This window comes from Mustela putorius, unplaced genomic scaffold (genome assembly GCF_011764305.1).
Source record: "Mustela putorius furo isolate JIRA1106 unplaced genomic scaffold, ASM1176430v1.1 tig00000695_pilon_pilon_pilon, whole genome shotgun sequence".
In the NCBI taxonomy this organism is placed as follows: domain Eukaryota; kingdom Metazoa; phylum Chordata; class Mammalia; order Carnivora; family Mustelidae; genus Mustela; species Mustela putorius.
The window spans coordinates 3,351,957-3,370,038 of record NW_025421447.1 but is presented as its reverse complement, the minus strand read 5'-3'; the positions used below and the strand labels follow the sequence as shown (position 1 = coordinate 3,370,038).

Here is an 18,082-nt window from a genome sequence, read left to right as displayed (position 1 = left end):
AGCATATACGTTACTAAATGTTTCTTAGTTGAATGAAATGGAAAGGGGAAATACAAAAGCAGAGAAAACAGTGAGAGGACCCTCTATCCCTGTGGGCTGGAATAAGGGAGCATACCAAGTGACTGAAAGTGGGAGGACGGGGGCATCTATATGGGAAAAGAGGCTGTTTCCTCCCTTCTTCCATCCTATATCCAGGAAGTAGAGAAAGAAATGAAATGAGGTCAGTACTCACTAGAGAGGAAATAACTAGCCTTGGCTGAGAGATTTTTATCAGAAGTAATGTAGTAAGTGCTTTGAGTATCAGACAATGATGTTGATATTGCTCCTGTACTTCATAATGCAAGATAGGCAGAGGAGAGGGAATTTTTTTCAGTCCAGAAAAAATGCCCATCCCTTCCTCACAACATTTTGCCTGTGAAGAGAGACTGTGCATAAGCCTCAAGTCTGCTTGGTGATTGTAAGTCAGGGACACTGAGAAGGAGGGGGATCTTGTTGTGAGGACTGAGGAGGGAAGGAGAGGAGGGGAGACAGGAAGTTCCTAGGCCAGCTGAGGTTTTTTGTTTTGGTTTGGCTTTTTGCTTGTTTGTTAGCTTGTCTTGGTGGTGGTCACCTCGGGAGTCCTGAACGGATCTAATCTAGGGCTGGGGAATTCAGTGCACCCATTCACCTCAAAACCCACTTTGCCTCTCTTAATCTGGGCAGATCTGGCTGACCAGTCACAACTGAGGATCTAGTCCGTCAGCAAGTGGGTGGGGAATTCAACCCCCTGGGAGAAGAGTTGCTGCAGCGTTGGAGGAGGGCAGAAGGCGGGGTAAGTTTGGTGAGAAACTCTGTAATTTCCTTTTTTACTTTCACAACAATAGTGCAGAATCCAGAATGGATGTCCTCTTCGTAGCCATCCTTGCTGTGCAACTTATCCTAGGTAAGTTCACTTCTCTCCCTGAGCTCTTGGACTAGGTCTTCTATCATAAGTGGGGTGGAAGAAAAGAAAAATGAGGAGAGGGTGAGAGGCGCAATTTGATGGAGGGTGATAACACCCATCTGTGCCAGAGTCCAGTTGGGGGGGGGGGGAGGGACCTGGAACATAGAGCCAGGAAAAGGGGAAGAAAGCAGAGTCCTGTCAAAGAAGAGACAAGCTTATGTGGATGGAGCCCCAGATACTTGAAGGTCCTGACAAGAGTGACCTTAGCTCTCCATCACCAGAGTTGAGTAAGATGGAAAGGGACTCCAGAGAGGGTGGAGGAGAGAGGTGGGCTCCTGGAAGATGGTGCAGTCTGAAACTGGTGAGAGAAGCCAGGGTATCTTCTTTCCCAGAGGGCTGGAGAAAAACCGTTATATTAGTAAGGAAACAGAAATGGGGGGGGGCGGGTGGCCTTTAGGGTAGTGGAGAACTGGCTTCCCTCCGGGAGAGAGTCCCCAAAGTAGCTTGGCTCCTTCCCTCCTTTGTTTCCAGGCTGCCAGGTACTCTCATTGTTTCCTTTTCCTCCAGATTCCTGTGTCATTGCCTGGGGTTCAGGGAGAGCATTCAAGGAGCTTAGGGAAATGTGGAGGCCTGGAGTCCTTGATCTAATCATGCCAAAGCCACATATTTTTAGTCCTGGGAAGGAAGAAAAACTAATGCAGATGGATCATTTAGTCCAGCTGACTCATTTAAAGAGAGCGGATGTTAAGTGGCTTCTTCAGAATCGTTCTGCTAGTTAGCGGTGAATCCTGAACTAAAACCCAAGTCCAAAAACCTAAGATTTGTGTTTGTGTTAATGTGTGAGACACACCAAGAAGAGAAGGAGGGCTCTCACAAATCCAATACGGTGTGTGGAATACTGGGGAGGCAATTTGGAGTTCTTCTTTCCTGGCACCTCTGCTTCCTACCTTTTTTAGCTTTAGCTCTCATTTTGGGTTTACAGAATGTGAAGGGATTTGTTTTCTCTCTAGGAGTTCCTAAGTTGAAAGGGCATGGAGTAACAGCCCTCATCATAGATATGGAGCCCCAAAGACTGAGAAGGGTTTAGAGGCAGTGAGATAGTAAAACCCTTGGAGGGGGGGGCAGAGAGAAAAGAAATTGATAGAGCTGAGGTCACCTTCTGGTATCCTTATCTTGCTAAGGAGTTCCAGATGCTGCCTGACTTCTGGTCCTTGTCCCCATAGGACAAGAATATGAGGATGAAGAAGGACTGGAAGAGGATGATTATTATCAGGTGGTCTATTATTACACAGTCACTCCCAATTATGGTGAGTATGTAGAAGGCTCTGAGCTATAGCAGGATGCACAGAGGTTTCGGGGAGATTTAGTTCTGAGACTTTGCCTTTCTCTTTGCAATGGGAACAACTAGATCAGAGAGAAATTAGGCTATGAGCAAAGTCCTTATCAAGCCTCATAATGTTATTTCTCAAGCTAGTGATTTTCAATTCTTTGGAAACCAGCTGAAACAATTTGAAGATTTTCAAATTTGTAAATTATTTTCAATACCAGTTTGAAAACATAAATGCAGATACATTCAAAAACATTCTTAACATTCAAGTTCATTAGAATTAGATTACACCAATAAATTTTGCAACTTGAGCAAGTTAAGGTATTCTGAGCAGTTTCTACCTCCTTCCATTTCTTGACCTACTGCTACCTTTTTCATTTGTCACTACTGATTTTTTTCTTCTCCCCAGATGACTTCAGTGCAAATTTCACTGTTGATTACTCCATGTTTGAATCTGAGGACAGACTGGTGAGCGACCTCTACATCTAAGATGGTCAGGATAGTTAACAGTTAAAAAAAGAACTGGGCAGTGTCGAAATATAAATGATTAGCAGGAATGCAAATGAGTTAGTGAAATGGAACTGGGAAAGAGGCCCAAAGCAGACATGTTAACCACAGTTGGGGAAGAGAATAAAACCAGAATTCAGTAGGTTTGCGAAGACATTGAGAGTGAGGGGCACGCCTTGACTCTGGGGAATTGGTGATGGGATAGGGTACATAATCTATGCAAACGTAAGGTAGGGAGGATCCCTGAGCTTAAGTTTTGGGGGGTGGGGGGTGCAGGAGAGAAGGAGTCTAAACAGAAAAACTCTGAGGATGTTGGATGGAAGCAATGATAACTCTGTGTTTCTTGATCCTACTGAGGGCAGAACAGGTTGGATAAGGAGGTAAGGGAAGCAGCAGAGACCACCATTAGCCATGAAACAGAAGGTGCACACACTCAGAAGCCGGAAACAGTGAAACCAATGACAAGGGAACCAGTAAGTGGGTTGGGGATGGCGGGGTGGGGCGGGGTGAGGGGGGCAGTGGTGGATCCCAGGGCTGGTGACAGAGAACAGAGGGAGGGCTGAAATAATAGGCTGGAAGAAGGAACCAAATAACTAATATAGCAATGCAGGTGTCTAGCTCAGCTTGGCCATCACACCTCAATTCACACTTACAAAACATTTAGGACAAAATGAAGAGGTTCATATCCATGTTTAATTACATATATATCTGAGAGCATCTGACATAGGCAAGTGTTTTAGTCAGTGGAAGGACAGAAATCAGAATACACTGGCCTCAAAGACTCTTAGAAGGTGAGATATACTTTGAAGAATAGGTAAGCTTTTGAGTGGCAGTAAGTTATGAAAGTAGAAAAATAATTAGAAGGAAGAATGGCAGATGTAAGAGCTACATTGGTGAGGGGACAGAATATGGCATGTTTGGTGGATAGGTATGATTGAAGGAGAAGGTGTATGGGAAGGAACAGTGGGAAATTTTTAAAAAAATTAACCTTTACAAGTCTCCTAATACTTTCTTGGTAATTTCACATAGGGAAAGCAATAGGGCTGAATCACGAGAGAATTTGAAGTGTCAGTGGAGTGGAGAGAGATGCATGAGATTTACATCATTCTGGAAACAATCCATTAAAGACTTGGACTAGGGAAATAGCATTTTGAATGAAGAGGAGAAAAATAAATATTTTGAAGAAAATGCAATGAGCAATAAATGAGGAGAGAGTTGAAATAGCTTACAAGTTTCAAATATGGATGTCTGGGAAAATGGCTGACCAAAAGGGGAACTGTGAAAGGTCAGAATGGTTTAGGACTGAAGTTATAAATTAGGTATTTATATAAATTAGGTATTGGCCAAGCTGAATTTATGGTGACAACCCTATGAGGGTGTTCTAAAGGTAGCTGTCCTAAAGGTAGCTGACCTACATCAGAGCTACAGTTCTAAGGGGCAAAGTCAGAGTTACGAAAGTAGACAAGCTCAATAGAGCCAGTACACAGAAGACCAAAGGCCAATGACTATGCCTGTAGTTAGCAGGAGGAAGAGGAATCAACCAAGGAAATGGAGAAGAACTGATTGAAGGGGTAGGCAGAGAGCCAAGTCTGTATTATAGAATCTAGAGGATAAAGTTTAATATAATCAAGAAAAAGCAACGAAGAGGCCAAAGAAAAGGAGGTCATTGGTAGCTCTAAAGAAAGAAGTTTTAGAGTGGTTAAGCAAAAGTTAAGTTTTTGTGGAGTTAGAGAGGGAGTACCTTGTGAAGAAGGTAAAGGAGAATATAGACCAATTATTTGAGAAATCTGGTAGTGAAAAAAGAGAAGCAACAGCCAGAAAGGGCAAGAGGATCAAAGTGTAGCCTGAATATAGTTGAACACAGATGGGAGGAATCAGTAAGAATGGAAAGTTGGTGATTGATGACAAGGACGAGGAAATATTTTAAGGTATATAGTAGGCTCCATTTAGATTGTAAACTCTCTGAAGAAAGGAGGTCTTTTTTTTTTTTTTTAAGATTTTATTTATTTATTTGACAGACAGAGATCACAAGTAGGCAGAGAGGCAGGCAGAGAGAGAGGAGGAAGCAGGCTCCCTGCCGAGCAGAGAGCTGATGCGGGGCTTGATCCCAGAACCCTGGGATCATGACCTGAGCTGAAGGCAGAGGCTTTAACCCACTGAGCCACCCAGGTGCCCCAAGGAGCAAGGTCTTAATCACACTTAAATCCCCGCTGTAGCACCTGCGCAGTGACTAAGCATAGTGTCATGCACATAACAGATAAAAAAATACACATTGTTGAATGGAGCTGACCCTCCCTGGTATGCTCAGGAGGCTGAAAGGCACAGAGGAAAGGACTCCTCATAGTTAAGGGGAGGAGAGCTGGATCTTTCTCTAAGTTCAGAAGAAAGAAACACTGAGGTCGTATAAAGAGATGGCTATCCTTCCAGAGGGGGAGGAGGGATGATAGGAAGGATGACACTGGCCTACCGTGGGGGAATGTCTGTATTTTAGCAGAGTCCAGATCTGAACGATGCTGTATCCAGTCTGCAGAGTCCTGTTCCCCTCCTCCTGTCCTGGGCCCTCGTTCAGGGGGGGATGTATTTCATGTAGAAGGTGAGAGTGCAGCCACTGGCCTTGGGGGAGTCCATGAAGTAATTTTTTACAAATATCTCTGGCTAGTGTTTCCAGCCTGGTCAATCAATTCTCTGCTGCTTGAAGGTCAAGGGGTCCCCTTTAGAAAAATCCTCTCTAATTTTAAAGAAGTTTAGGAGATGTTGAGGCAAAGACTTTTCAAATGAGAGTCATTACTTTTTTCTGAACTGGGAGAACTTCAGGACCTCCTACAGCAGAAGCAGGTGTAATAGAAGAAACCTCTCCAGATTTCCTTGAGGAATTAAAGCTTGTTCCAGCCAGGAGGTAGTTTAAGATATGGCAGAGGGCATAGTGGGAGGTGCCCTACAACCTGGCAGAGTCAAGAGGCAAAGTTCAGAGGCAGAAGGGGTGGTGGTTGGTTCCCTAAAAGTAGAGGAGAGATGGTGGAGGCAAGAAGGAGGGAAGAGAAGCCTGTGCTATAGGAAAGGGATTTAAAATTGGGATTCTAAATAACTATGGGTGAAGAGATTTACCAGAGGAAGGAATGAGGAGGGGAGGGGACATATCTTCCAGGAGATGAGGGAAATCTAGCCCAGAATATGAAATCTGGGGAGTTTTCATGGCGGGGGGGGGCGGGGGGGCGAAGGGCTTCCTGAGCTTCCTGAGCCCCCTATTTTTCCCTTTTTCTTTGCTTTTTTAGGAGAAAGAAGGCTGCTACAACTCTTTTGATGGGGATTTGGGAAGAGGAAATTGGAAGATAAATAAATGAAATAACCTGGTTTCTGTCTACTCCTTCATAAGGGTCTGTTCTAATCTCACAATGCTAAAGAGAGCACCAGGATATGGGGATGGAAGGGTAGAATAGAAAGGGAGTTAGGTGGCAGTAGAATTAGAGGGAATAGTTAGGACTGTGAATAAACCTGAAATGTGAAGAATGGAGAAGAGCACCAACAGACAGTTAATTTCATCTAATTCTAATATTTTATTACACATGGTGTTGAGACAGTGTGTTTGGGAAGAGAGTTGAGGTTTTTGTAGAACACTTCTTTCTTTTTATAAAATAAGCACATTGTTAAACATATGTAAAATATTAAAAACTACTTAGAATAGATCTTAAAAATTCACACCCTCCTCCACTTACACCCCCAACCCCCAACAATGTGCCTTTTCCAGCGCTTAATTAGGGCAGGCAGGGACATACTTTAACTCTCTGTCCTCGAGACCCTAATCAGAACTGGTCTGCCCCCTTGCGGTCTCTTAGGTGCCACAACCTCAATCAACCCTCGGTCCCCGAGCCTCTCCTTCACCGCGCTGTACTTTGAGTACTTGCAAGGGGCACTGAATAGTAAATTCCTGACTCTGTCATCTCCGGACTCGGCACCATCCCTCCTTCCAAGCCTTTCGAATCTTCCCCAGGGAACAAATAAAGGAAACGAAGGTGGACAAATGTCCACTAGGAAATCAGGGACCTACCCATACTTCGTTCCCTGCGCTAGAAGGCACAGAATTCAGGGCGCAGGGGCCGAGGGGCCCGGATAGAAAAGTCAGGAACAACCGAGTTCGGCTTTGACCTCTAGAGTCGTGGCTGGCTGGCATCTGAGCTGGTAACGTGCGTGGCGGGTTATGTAAGGAAAGGGCCAGAGGAGCCGCCCCAGTGGGAGTGCGCGAGAGGACGCGGTGTTCTCGGCGGCAGTCCACACCCTCCTCACCCAGCAGGGCAGGAGGCACCCAACTTGTAGGAGGAGGAGGCGGAGAGGATGAAGCAGAAACCCGAGAGTCACGAGGGCCGCGCGACCCAGAGGGGGAGAGGATACACAGTGGGATACATCCATTCTCTCACTACACGTTGCAGACTCCAGTCGCTGATGGCTTCCACGTGCTGCCCTCGTGAGATGAGGCGCTCAGAGGGGAGGGGAGCAGCCGGGGGGGCGGGGGCTGCTACCGAGGAGGAACCCCGAGTCTCATATCGCAACACGCGAGCCGCAGATCTCACAACCAGTCTGCATACTCCAACCGCACGTCTTCTGCCCACCATCATCCTATTTAACGCCACGGGCTCCGCCCTTTTCCACTCTTTTCCTGTCCTCCTCCTTTTCTCATCACCGGGTCCTGTTCTCAGGCCGCATGTAGGGGCGGGGCACGGAATTATTCCCTTTCAGCCAATCGTCATCTACCTGGATCTCTATTGGCCGAGCCCCTGTAGGCTGTAGCAAATTGAATGTGAACTTCGGTAACAAGAGTCACGTGCCACCGGCTAGACGGCCAATGAGGGTGCGAGGTCTGTGTACGCAGGGGTAAGGCACGTGCCCAGACGCACGTGTCGGGGAGGGGGAAGAGAAGGGGCGGGACCCGTGGGAGAGAGGCGGAGGTGGGCAGCAGAGACCCGCAGAGTTAGAGAAGGAGCAGGAGACAGCCTGGGCTGAGCGGACCGGCACCGGTGAGGAGGCTTGCAGGATAAGGAAGCGAACCGCGCGAGAGGATCAGACCCGGAGGGAGTAGGTTTTGGGACCGAAAGCAGATCTTGGTATTGGGAAGGATAGCATCACGTGGCAGACGCGACTGTAGAGGGTCCCGGCTCAGAGATCCCGATCAGAAAGATTGGGAAGAGGCGGGAGGGTCCTGTGGGGGTGGTCCCTACGGGGTCACTCGTCCCTACAGCTGTGTGGGTTACTGGGGATTTAGGGTTCTCCAATAGCCTTCACTGCAGGGTCAGGCTGGGAACAGACCCGGTGAACAACTGTCAGGGGATAGTGTCAAGTCGGTTTTTACTCTGAACAGAGGGGAGGGAAGAACAGTCTGTATCATACTGAGAAACTGTTCTGCGGAGGCCAGAGGGTTAGTCCAGGTTCTTAACTGAAGGGGGGGCGGGCAGGAGGAGGAGATGATTTTTTCTATTGTCTCTGAGACATGTAATGCTGGGGAGGAGAGAAGAGGTATTACCGTCCCACACAGTAAACCCCAGTCTCCCAATCCATTTCCTAATTTCCAGGTTATGGTTACAAACTCCCTCGCTTTGCTCTTCAGTTGCAGGTTCCGATTTTTGGGTACTCCGGCAGTTGCTCTCCAGCCCCTGCTTCTGAACCTATGGATTCTCCAGCTAGCGTTTCCTCCTGTTCTTCCTACTCTCTCTCTTCCTCTTTTTCCACCTCCCCAGTGAACAGTGACTTTGGCCTCCTCTCCGATAGTGAGGGGGAGGACAAGGAGACCCATGACCCCATGTCCGACCCTGTCGGGCAAAGGGGAGGTTCTCGGCCCAGCCCTGGTCCTATCCGCTGCAAGCAACGGCCCAAGGTTTCCAGCAACCAACATACAGTATCTCACTTGGAACAACGGGGCTTGGCCTCTCCTTTGGCAGGATCTGGGGTCAAAAGATCAAGAGATGGTGAATTACAGCCCAACATAAACATCCAGGGTTGTACCACAGAAGGAGACTTGCTTTTTGCTCAGAAGGTAAGAGAAAGCAGGAGAAAGGAGACAATACTAGAATGACTTAGCATCCAGATTGTTAGTAAGGACCCTATGAAGATAATGTTGGTTCCCAGATTTGGAGGTGGGGAGGAATTCTCAGTCCTCTCACAGCCTTTGTCCTGTTTTCCTACAGTGTAAAGAGCTTCAAGGATTCATTCGCCCTCTCACAGACCTACTGAATGGGCTGAAGACAGGTCGATTTGAGAGAGGTAATTATCTGATTAGTTGCGATTCTGGGCTAGGTTCATCTCTTTCTCTTTCTCTCAATGTTTTAAATGTGTATTTCTCTTAAACCTTCATAGGATACATTATTACCTCTCTGCATCTGTGATTTAATTTCTTTAGGTGCATTTATTCTAACCCTGTTCTGTCCTTCCTTTCCCTGACGAAATTCTTGAATCTCAACCCCTGATGCCTTTCTCTCTCCCTGACCCCAGGATTGAGCAGTTTCCAGCAGAGTGTGGCAATGGATAGAATCCAGCGTATTGTAGGTGTTTTGCAGAAGCCACAGATGGGGTAAGTTCCCCTGGTTCTTTCCTCGGTACTTCGTAAAAAAGGAGATATCTATAATCCTGTCTTGTTGCTTTTTCACAGTTAATGGCTTTTTAAAGAAATGTCTTTTTCACAGGGAACGTTACCTAGGAACCTTGCTACAGGTAGAAGGGATGTTAAAGACTTGGTTTCCTCATATAGCTGCCCAAAAGTCATCATTGGGTAATAGCAGGCATCAGCTGACCAAGGTGAGAACTTGTAAAACTGAGGGGGGGTGGGGAAATAAGGAAACAAAGTGTACCTGCAGAAATGGGTTCCTTCTTCTGTTTTCTCTTGAGTCTTTTCCTCTTTTACAACAGGTTTCCTTTCAGGGGAGGGAATGCCTCACCTTCCAACACTGTCTTGATTCCTGTATGGTTTTTGTTCTGTTTTGTTCTGATCACTACAAAGAACTTCATGAAGTTTAACCCTATCCTTCATGTTGCAGCTTATCTTCTTTCTGCATAGATACAGAAGGCTTTTCACCTGGTCAAATGAGTGATGCAGGAAGAGTTCTTAGCTTTTCTCTATAAATCCTTTCTTCTCTGTTGCCCTAAAACTCTTTCCTTCTCCCTCTTTTTACTCCTACCCAAGTATCCTTGTACCAAATCCTCTGGAAGGGTGGGCTTCAAGGACTGGTCATTATAAGTATATCACTGGGAGGGGAGGAGGGCTGTCATGTGTGCATAGAAGGACCTGTGTGGAAGTGACCACACAGGTGGTCAAATAATAGGATATTTGTGCCTTCAAATAATAGGCTATTTATTATCTCCGCGAATGACAGGGAGGGTAAAATCTCCTATAGATAATGGACAGTCCTTCTTGTATTCTATTAACCATAGTCATTATTGCTGTGGGAATAACTCACTTAAAAATAAGCAAGGGATCCTGGGTAGCTCAGTCATTAAGCATCTGCCTTCGGCTCAGGCCATGGTCCCAGGGTCCTGGGATCGAGCCAGGAACCCCGAGCCCCACACTGGGCTCCTGGCTCAGCGAGGAGCCTGCTTCTCCCTCTCCCACTCCCCCAGCTTGTGTTCCCTCTCCCACTGTGTCTCTGTCAAATAAATAAAATCTTTAAAAAAAATAAGCAGGAGGATGTTGCCCGCATATTAACTTACATTTAAGAAACTCAACAAAGGGAAATTAAAATTTAAAATACAGAAATTGGGCGCCTGGGTGGCTCAGTGGGTTAAGCCGCTGCCTTCAGCTCAGGTCATGATCTCAGGGTCCTGGGATCGAGTCCCGCATCGGGCTCTCTGCTCAGCAGGGAGCCTGCTTCCTCCTCTCTCTGCCTGCCTCTCTGCCTACTTGTGATCTCTCTCTGTCAAATAAATAAATAAAATCTTTAAAAATAAATAAAATAAAATACAGAAATTGGTGAATGATGATTCCAACTAAAAATAGACTTTTAAGAAAGAAGCTCCAAAACGAATTATTTTAAAAACAATGAGAACCTATGGGACTGTTTGTTTTATTTTGCCTGTCTGAATGTCCAGTGCCTGATATAGTGTGTGGTACATAACAAGCCTTCAAGTATTGGTTCAGTAAATGAAAGTATAATTAGGTTATTAAAACTTTTAATCATTGCCTGGCAGAAAATGAGCTGTTGCATAAAACGAGGTATGTTTCCATTGCAAAGAGTCCCCAGGGAAAGAAAAGTTTTAAGCAACCAAGTGGAATTAATCTGAAAGCTCTCTCACATATTTTTTTCTTCTTGTCTCCCCTTTCTAGCATTTTTCGAGCCACCACAGTTCCTCAGCTGCTTCCTCTCCTGCACCTCCCATGGAAAAGACGGACCATACACAGCTAGGACATCTACTGTTGAAACCAAAGCAGCCTTGGCATCTCACTGAATGGCCAACTATGCACCTGACTTGGATCCACACCACTCCAATTTGCAACCCCCCCCTCAGTTCCCCAGGTACCCTTTCCTTTAGCCATGGTCCTTTAGGCACTGGAGCCAGCATTGGTGTCATCCTTTTTGTCCAGCATGGAGTGCAGCCCTTCACCCACTCTGCCCCAGCCTCTCCAGTTCCACCCACTACAGCGTCTCCTGTCATCCCTGGTGATCCTAAGAAACTCTCTGGAGATGGACCTTATTGCCACCACTTGCCAGTAACTCTGCCACCAGACTGGGGCTGTACCCAATCTGGTCCTAGTCTACCCACCATGGTCAGAGAGATGACTGTGGGACAGCTAGAGCAGTGGAGAAGCCATCCTCCAGTTGCTCCTGATGTCCATTCTCTCAACCCCTAATCCAGGACTTGAGACTGTGGTTTCCGATTTGTGTAAATATATGTCTCTGTCATCTATTTTTTTTTTTACTTTTAATGTGTGCATTTGTGTTGAGAGAAGTCCTTTTTGATTAAAGAAATTTTATACCTAAACAGTTTGTTGATTGAAGGAAGTTGCAACTTTCTGCTCTAAGTACCAGTATCGATCCTCTGAGCTGCAGAGAAGAAAGGGGGTGGGAATGTTTGTGACAGTGAGCTCCAGCAAGTTATATATATATATATATATTTTTTTTAAAGATTTTATTTATTTATTTGACAGAGAGAGAGATCTCAAGTAGGCAAAGAGGAAGGCAGAGAGAGAGGAGGAAGCAGGCTCCCCACTGAGCAGAGAGCCCGATGTGGGGCTCAATCCAAGGACCCTGGGATCATGACCTGAACAGAAGGCAGAAGCTTAAGCCACTGAGCCACCCAGGCGCCCATATATATATATATTTTTAGATTTTATTTATTTATTTATTTATTTATTTATTTATTTTGAGAGAAAGAGAACATGAGAAGGGATAAGGTCAGAGGGAGAAGCAGACTCCCCTCCAAGCAGGGAGCCCGATGCGATTCTTTATCCCAGGACTCCAGGATCATGACCTGAGCTGAAGGCAGTTGCTCAACCAACTGAGCCACCCAGGCACCTGAGCTCCAGCAAGTTAGAAGTCTGGATGGGATTATAAAAATTCTGTGGACAAAAATGATGACAAAAGTCCTCTCTGGGGAGAGCAAATGAGACTACAGCTGGTTTCCTAGGGACCACTCCTGGGATGGTTACAGGGTTTGGAATTGGACTTGTGTTTTCATTTAGTCTCAGAGACTAGTACCTTTCCCTTTTGTAGTCTTCCAGCTGGCCCAGACTAGCAGATTCTCCTCTGGGATAGCTCTCTGTTTTGATGAGAGCTGTTGATGCTTGTGGATAAATGCATATGTCATCTTCTGTGGGCAGAGGAGGGACACAAGAACCAGAACACCCTGGGGCGTCTGGGTGGCTCAGTGGGTTAAAGCCTCTGCTTTTGGCTCAGGTCATGATCCCAGGGTCCTGGGATTGAGCCCTACATCGGGCTCTCTGCTCAGTGGGGAGCCTGCGTTCCACTCTCTCTGTCTCTGCCTGCCTCTCTGCCTACTTGTGATCTCTGTCTGTCAAATAAATAAATAAAAATCTAAAAAAAAAAAAAAAAAAAAAAAAGAACCAGAACACCCACTGTCATTGTCTGTTTCAAAGAGGAAGTGGTGCCCTAGAACTGTCTGAATGGGGAGTCTCCTCAGACACTGGGCCACATCTTTTTTCAAAAAGCTGCAGGAGGGGCACCAGCGTGGCTCAATCTGTCAAGCTTAAGCATCCGACTCTAGATTTTGGCTCCCGTCATGATCTCAGGGTTGTGAAATCAAACCCCATGCTGGGTATAGAGCCTACTTGAGAGTCTCTCTCTCCCTCTCCCTCTGCCCTTCCCCCACTAAAATATATAAATCAATCTTAAAAAAAAAAAAAAAGGCTGCAACTAAATGTATGCAAGAGTAAAGAAAGCTACTGAGCGTTATCAGGAGGCAAACATGACAGTCTGTTAATTTATCTATATCTACCTTTCTCTGTATATCACACTGACTCATTTGTCCCAGTTTCCACCAAAACCATGTCTTCTCCCATCCTAAGCCTTGGCAGTGTATCAGACTACTTGGTCATTTTAGTTATTGTTTATTGGCTACTTAGCATGTTTCTCACAGCTAGTTATACATCTTTCCCCTATTTCTCAAGTCCCTGTTCTCAGGGAACAATTGTCTTTGGTTTCAGAGAACATGACCTCCTTTCTATTTCATTTCATTTCATATTTCATTTCATTCATTTTATATGGAACATGAGCAGAAAGAGGGCCAGAGGGAGAGGGAGAAGCAGACTCCCTGCTAAGCAAGGAGCCGCATGCAGGGCTCAATCCCAGGACCCCTGAGATCATGACCTGAGCCAAAAGCAGATGCTTAACCAATTGAGCCCCCAGGCTTGCCGCATGACCTCCTTTCTAAGGCAAACCTCTCCGTTTGTGCTCTGCATTACCTTTCTCCTCTGGAACTTTTGCTGTATCATTTATTCCCTCTTTATCTTGTAACTTCACATTGTTCTTGAATTATTTATTTTTTTCTCCTACATATAATATTTATTCCTCCCACAAGTGAGACCAGGTCTCCCCTTCTGGAAAACATCTCTTGAGTCTGATTGTCCTCCTTCTCCTCTTTTCCTCAAGGATCCAGGGATCCTTGGGATCCTAGGATCCAGCCCTGTGTTGGGTTCCCGGCTCAGCCAGGAATCTTCTGCTTCCTCTGCCCCTTCCTCATTCTCCACCCCGCCCCCCAACCTGGCTCATGTTTGCTCTCTCTCTTTCTCTCTCAAATGAGTAAATAAGGGGCGCCTGGGTGGCTCAGTGGGTTAAGCCGCTGCCTTCGGCTCAGGTCATGATCTCAGAGTCCTGGGATCGAGTCCCGCATCGGGCTCTCTGCTCAGCGGAGAGCCTGCTTCCCTCTCTCTCTCTGCCTGCCTCTCCATCTACTTGTGATTTCTCTCTGTCAAATAAATAAATAAAATCTTTAAAATTTAAAAAAAATGAGTAAATAAAATCTTTTTTAAAAATTAAAAAAGAAAAGATTTTATCTATCAAAGAGAGCATGCACACACAAGCAGCAGGGAGGGGCAGAGGGAGAAGCAGACTCCATACGAGCAGGGAGCCCAATGCAGGGGCTTGAACCCAGGATCCTGAGATCATGACACAAACCTAAAGGCAGACAGTTAAAGCACTGAGCCACTCAGGAGCCTCCAGGATCAGGTATTCTAATGTAGCTTCCACTAAATCAATAGTCCAAGCACAAAGTCTATTTGCTTCAAGCTCTCTGTAGCATTTGACATTCTTGATGCTACCTACTGAAACTCTCCTCCCTTGGATCCCATGACAGCACACTATCTTAATCCTCCTCTTACCTACCTGGCAGCAACTTCCCTATTCCTTAATGGCCCCACTTCTGCCTGCTCTAGAGAGTGGGTATTCCCTTAGGTTCAGTCCTTGATCCTCTACTCTTCTCTGACTATATTCTTTCACTTAAAGATTTCATCTCTCATGGTTTTATTGCCTCAACTTTGAAGACTTCTGAATCCCCATTTCTAGTCCCACTCTCTCCCCTGGAAGACATACTGAAAGTCTACATCTCTGCTGAACAATTCTATTTATATGTTATTGACACCTAAATACTGTTGAAAATTTCAGCATTTTAGAGCCAAGAGTTATCATTCACTCCCCTAATTTTTTATTTTTATTTTTATTTTTTATTTTTTTGTAAAGATTTTATTTATTTATTTGGCAGACAGAGATTACAAGTAAGCAGAGAGAGAGGAGGAAGCAGGCTCCCTGCTGAGCAGAGAGCCCGACGCGGGGCTCGATCCCAGGACGCTGGGATCATGACCTGAGCTGAAGGCAGAGGCTTTAACCCACTGAGCCACCCAGGCGCCCATTTATTTTTATTTTTTAAAGATTTTATTTATTTGACAGAGAGAGACATAGCGAGAGAAGGAACACAGCAGAGGGAGAGGAGAGGGAGAAGCAGCTCCCTGAGTAGGGAGTGCTCCCCACTGAGCAGGGAGCCCAATGTGGGGCTTGATCCCAGGACCCTGGGATCATGACCGGAGACAAAGGCAGATGCTGACACTTAACGACTGAGCCATCCAGGCACACCATCACCTCCCTAATTTTTTAGATGAGGAAATTTTGGTGGCTTGTGCAAGACAACACAACATGGGTATAGAACTCTGGGTTTCCAGTCTGGTGCTTTTTCCAGAAGTCACCGATCAAAATATTATCTTTCCTTTAAAGATGTCCTGTTCTTCCTTTTTATACGCTTTTTCTTCTGTTAACACTATCTATGCTACCATCGTTTTTTCTAGATAACAACTTCAAACTTCGTGCCATTCAGTCACCAAATCCTATATATATATTTTTTTTTTCTTAAGATTTTATTTGTCAGAGGAGAGCATAAGCAGAGGGAGAAGCAGGCTTCCTGCTGAGCAAGGAATCTGATGTGGGGACTCAATCCCAGGACCCTGGCATCTGGACCGACCTGAAGGCAGAGGTTCAACCTACTGAGCCACCCAGGGGTCCCACCAAATCCTTTTTGTTCCGTATTTGTATTTGGGATGTCTCTTTTTTTTTTTTTAAGAGTTTTTTTTTTTTTTTAGATTTTTATTTATTTATTGGACAGAGAGATCACAAGTAGGCAGAGAGGCAGGCAGAGTGAGAGGAGGAAGCAGGCTCCCCGCTGAGCAGAGAGCCTGATGTGGGGCTTGATCCCAGCACCCTGGGATCATGACCCAAGCCGAAGGCAAAGGCTTAACCCACTGAGCCACCCAGATGCCCCTGGAATGTCTCTTAAAATCCATTTCTTCCTACCCATTTCATTGCCACATCTTTGGCCTAAACTTTAATTATAACATTAGTCTCTCTTACTTTTAATCCCTTCTCACTGATACCAGAGTACTTTTCCTAGAACAGTGTTTTGCATGTCATTTCCTTTTTTTTTTTTTAAGATATAATTTATTTGACAGAGATCACAAGTAGGCAGAGAGGCAAGCAGAGAGAGAGAGAGGGAGGCAGTCTCCCCGTTGAGCAGAGAGCCCCATGCAGGGCTCGATCCCAGGACCCCAGGATCATGACCTGAGCCAAAGGCAGAGGCTTTAACCCACTGAGCCACCCAGGTGCCCCTTCCTTTTTCTTTTTTAAATAAAGATTTTTAAAAATTTATTTTTATTTATTTGACAGACAGAGATCACAAGTAGGCAGAGAGGCAGGCAGAGAGAGAGGAGGGGAAGCAGGCTCCCTGACAAGCAGAGAGCCCGATGCAGGGCTCTATCCCAGGACGCTGGGATCATGACCTGAGCTGAAGGCAGAGGCTTTAACTCACTGAGCCACCCAGGCGCCCCTTAAATAAAGATTTTATTTATTTATTTGACAGAGATCACAAATAGGCAAAGAGGCAGACAGAGAGAGGGGGAAGCAGTCTCCTTGCTGAGGGAGCCTGATGTGGGCCTCGATCCCAGGACCCTGAGATCATGACCCCAGCTGAAGGCAGAGGCTTAACCCACTGAGCCACCCAGGTGCCCCCGTATGTTATTTCCTATTCAAATTGTTCAACAGCTCCTCAGTGCTTTGAGAAGTTCAAAGCCTTTAGTCAAAGTCTTTGTTTCTCCTTCTGTTCCCCTACTTGATACCTCTGTTCACTTTATTCACCCTTGATGAACAGTTAAGACTTTTTAACTCTAAACCTTTGTTCATGCTCATCACCTTGCCCAGCCTTTCTTGCTTCTGTCAATTAAACCTTACCCCCTTTTAAGAGACTAACTCAAGTCCTTCTACCAATTACTTTCTCCACTAAACATGATATATAAGCTGTCTTTGGCCCTTTATTTCAACAAATGAGACCATGCACATAAAGTGCCCATACAGGTTTTGGAATATAACAGATTCTCAAAAACGTTACTTTCCCTCTTCTTTTATTTTATTTTATTTTATTTTTTTAAGATTTTATTTATTTATTTGACAGAGAGAAATCACAAGTAGATGAAGAGGCAGGCAGAGAGAGAGAGAGGGAAGCAGGCTTCCTGCTGAGCAGAGAGCCTGATGCGGGACTCGATCCCAGGACCCTGGGATCACGACCTGAGCTGAAGGCAGTGGCTTAACCCACTGAGCCACCCAGGCGCCCCATCCCTCTTCTTTTATTTAAAAAAAATTATTTTATCTCATTTGATTCCCATGACAAATTTTTTTCCCATGACAAATGTTGTGTGATTAAAGGCAACTACCCAAATCTACCATTGTTGCCCAGACCAGTCATATCTAATATATGTAAACAAATGAGCACAACTGTGTTCTAATAAGGTTTTATTTACAAAAACAGGAGTGAGGGGCACCTGGGTGACTCAGTCATTAAGCGTCTCAGGTCATGATTCCAGGGTCCTGGGATTGACCCTGCATTGGGCTCCCTGCTCCCCATGGGAAGCCAGCTTCTCCCTCTCACTCTCCCCCTGGTTGTGTTCCCTCTCTCGCTGTGTCTCTCTGTCAAATAAATTAATATATATTTTTAAAAATCTCTGCTTTAGGGGCACCCGCGTGGCTCAGTGGGTTAAAGCCTCTGCTTTCTGCTCAGGTCATGATCCCAGGGTCCTGGGATGGAGCCTGGTATCCAGCTCTCCGCTCAGCAGGGAGCCTGCATCCCCCTCTCTATCTGCTTGCCTCTCTGCCTACTTGTGATCTGTCAAATAAACGGATAAAATCTTAAAAAAAAAAAGATTTTATTTATTTGTCAGAGAGAAAGAGAGAGCGCGATAGAGCAGGGAGGAGTGCAGAGGGAGAAGCAGGCTCCCCGCTGAGCAAGGTGCCCTGTGTGGGACACTTGAGCGCCTTTCTTTTTTTGTCTTTCTCTACTGTTTTCCAGTAGCCACTAGATCT

At 45.6% G+C, this 18,082-nt stretch overlaps 2 protein-coding genes across 5 annotated transcripts; both read left to right on the top strand.

The window, feature by feature from the left end:
- Positions 1-331: 331 nt before the first annotated feature.
- On the top strand, positions 332-6,107 carry CUNH1orf54 (chromosome unknown C1orf54 homolog). Of its 3 annotated transcripts, none has more exons than XM_004776815.3 (7): positions 338-457; positions 864-922; positions 2,146-2,229; positions 2,659-2,717; positions 3,119-3,229; positions 5,251-5,349; positions 6,029-6,107. In XM_004776815.3, the coding sequence occupies exons 2-6, from the start codon at positions 877-879 to the stop codon at positions 5,344-5,346; spliced, it is 396 nt and encodes a 131-aa protein (XP_004776872.1). In that variant the 5' UTR covers positions 338-457; positions 864-876; the 3' UTR covers positions 5,347-5,349; positions 6,029-6,107. The 3 variants fall into 3 exon arrangements, with proteins under 3 accessions (XP_044939070.1, XP_004776872.1, XP_004776871.1); XM_004776814.3 differs by having other exon boundaries at positions 345-457; positions 5,248-5,349; XM_045083135.1 differs by lacking the exon at positions 5,251-5,349 and having other exon boundaries at positions 332-457.
- Positions 6,108-6,460: 353 nt separating this feature from the next.
- CIART (circadian associated repressor of transcription) lies at positions 6,461-11,778 on the top strand. Of its 2 annotated transcripts, none has more exons than XM_004776809.3 (6): positions 6,461-7,765; positions 8,353-8,778; positions 8,930-9,005; positions 9,234-9,312; positions 9,425-9,536; positions 11,059-11,778. In XM_004776809.3, the coding sequence occupies exons 2-6, from the start codon at positions 8,413-8,415 to the stop codon at positions 11,581-11,583; spliced, it is 1,158 nt and encodes a 385-aa protein (XP_004776866.1). In that variant the 5' UTR covers positions 6,461-7,765; positions 8,353-8,412; the 3' UTR covers positions 11,584-11,778. The 2 variants fall into 2 exon arrangements, with proteins under 2 accessions (XP_004776866.1, XP_004776865.1); XM_004776808.3 differs by having other exon boundaries at positions 6,461-7,823.
- The last annotated feature ends 6,304 nt before the right edge of the window (positions 11,779-18,082 follow it).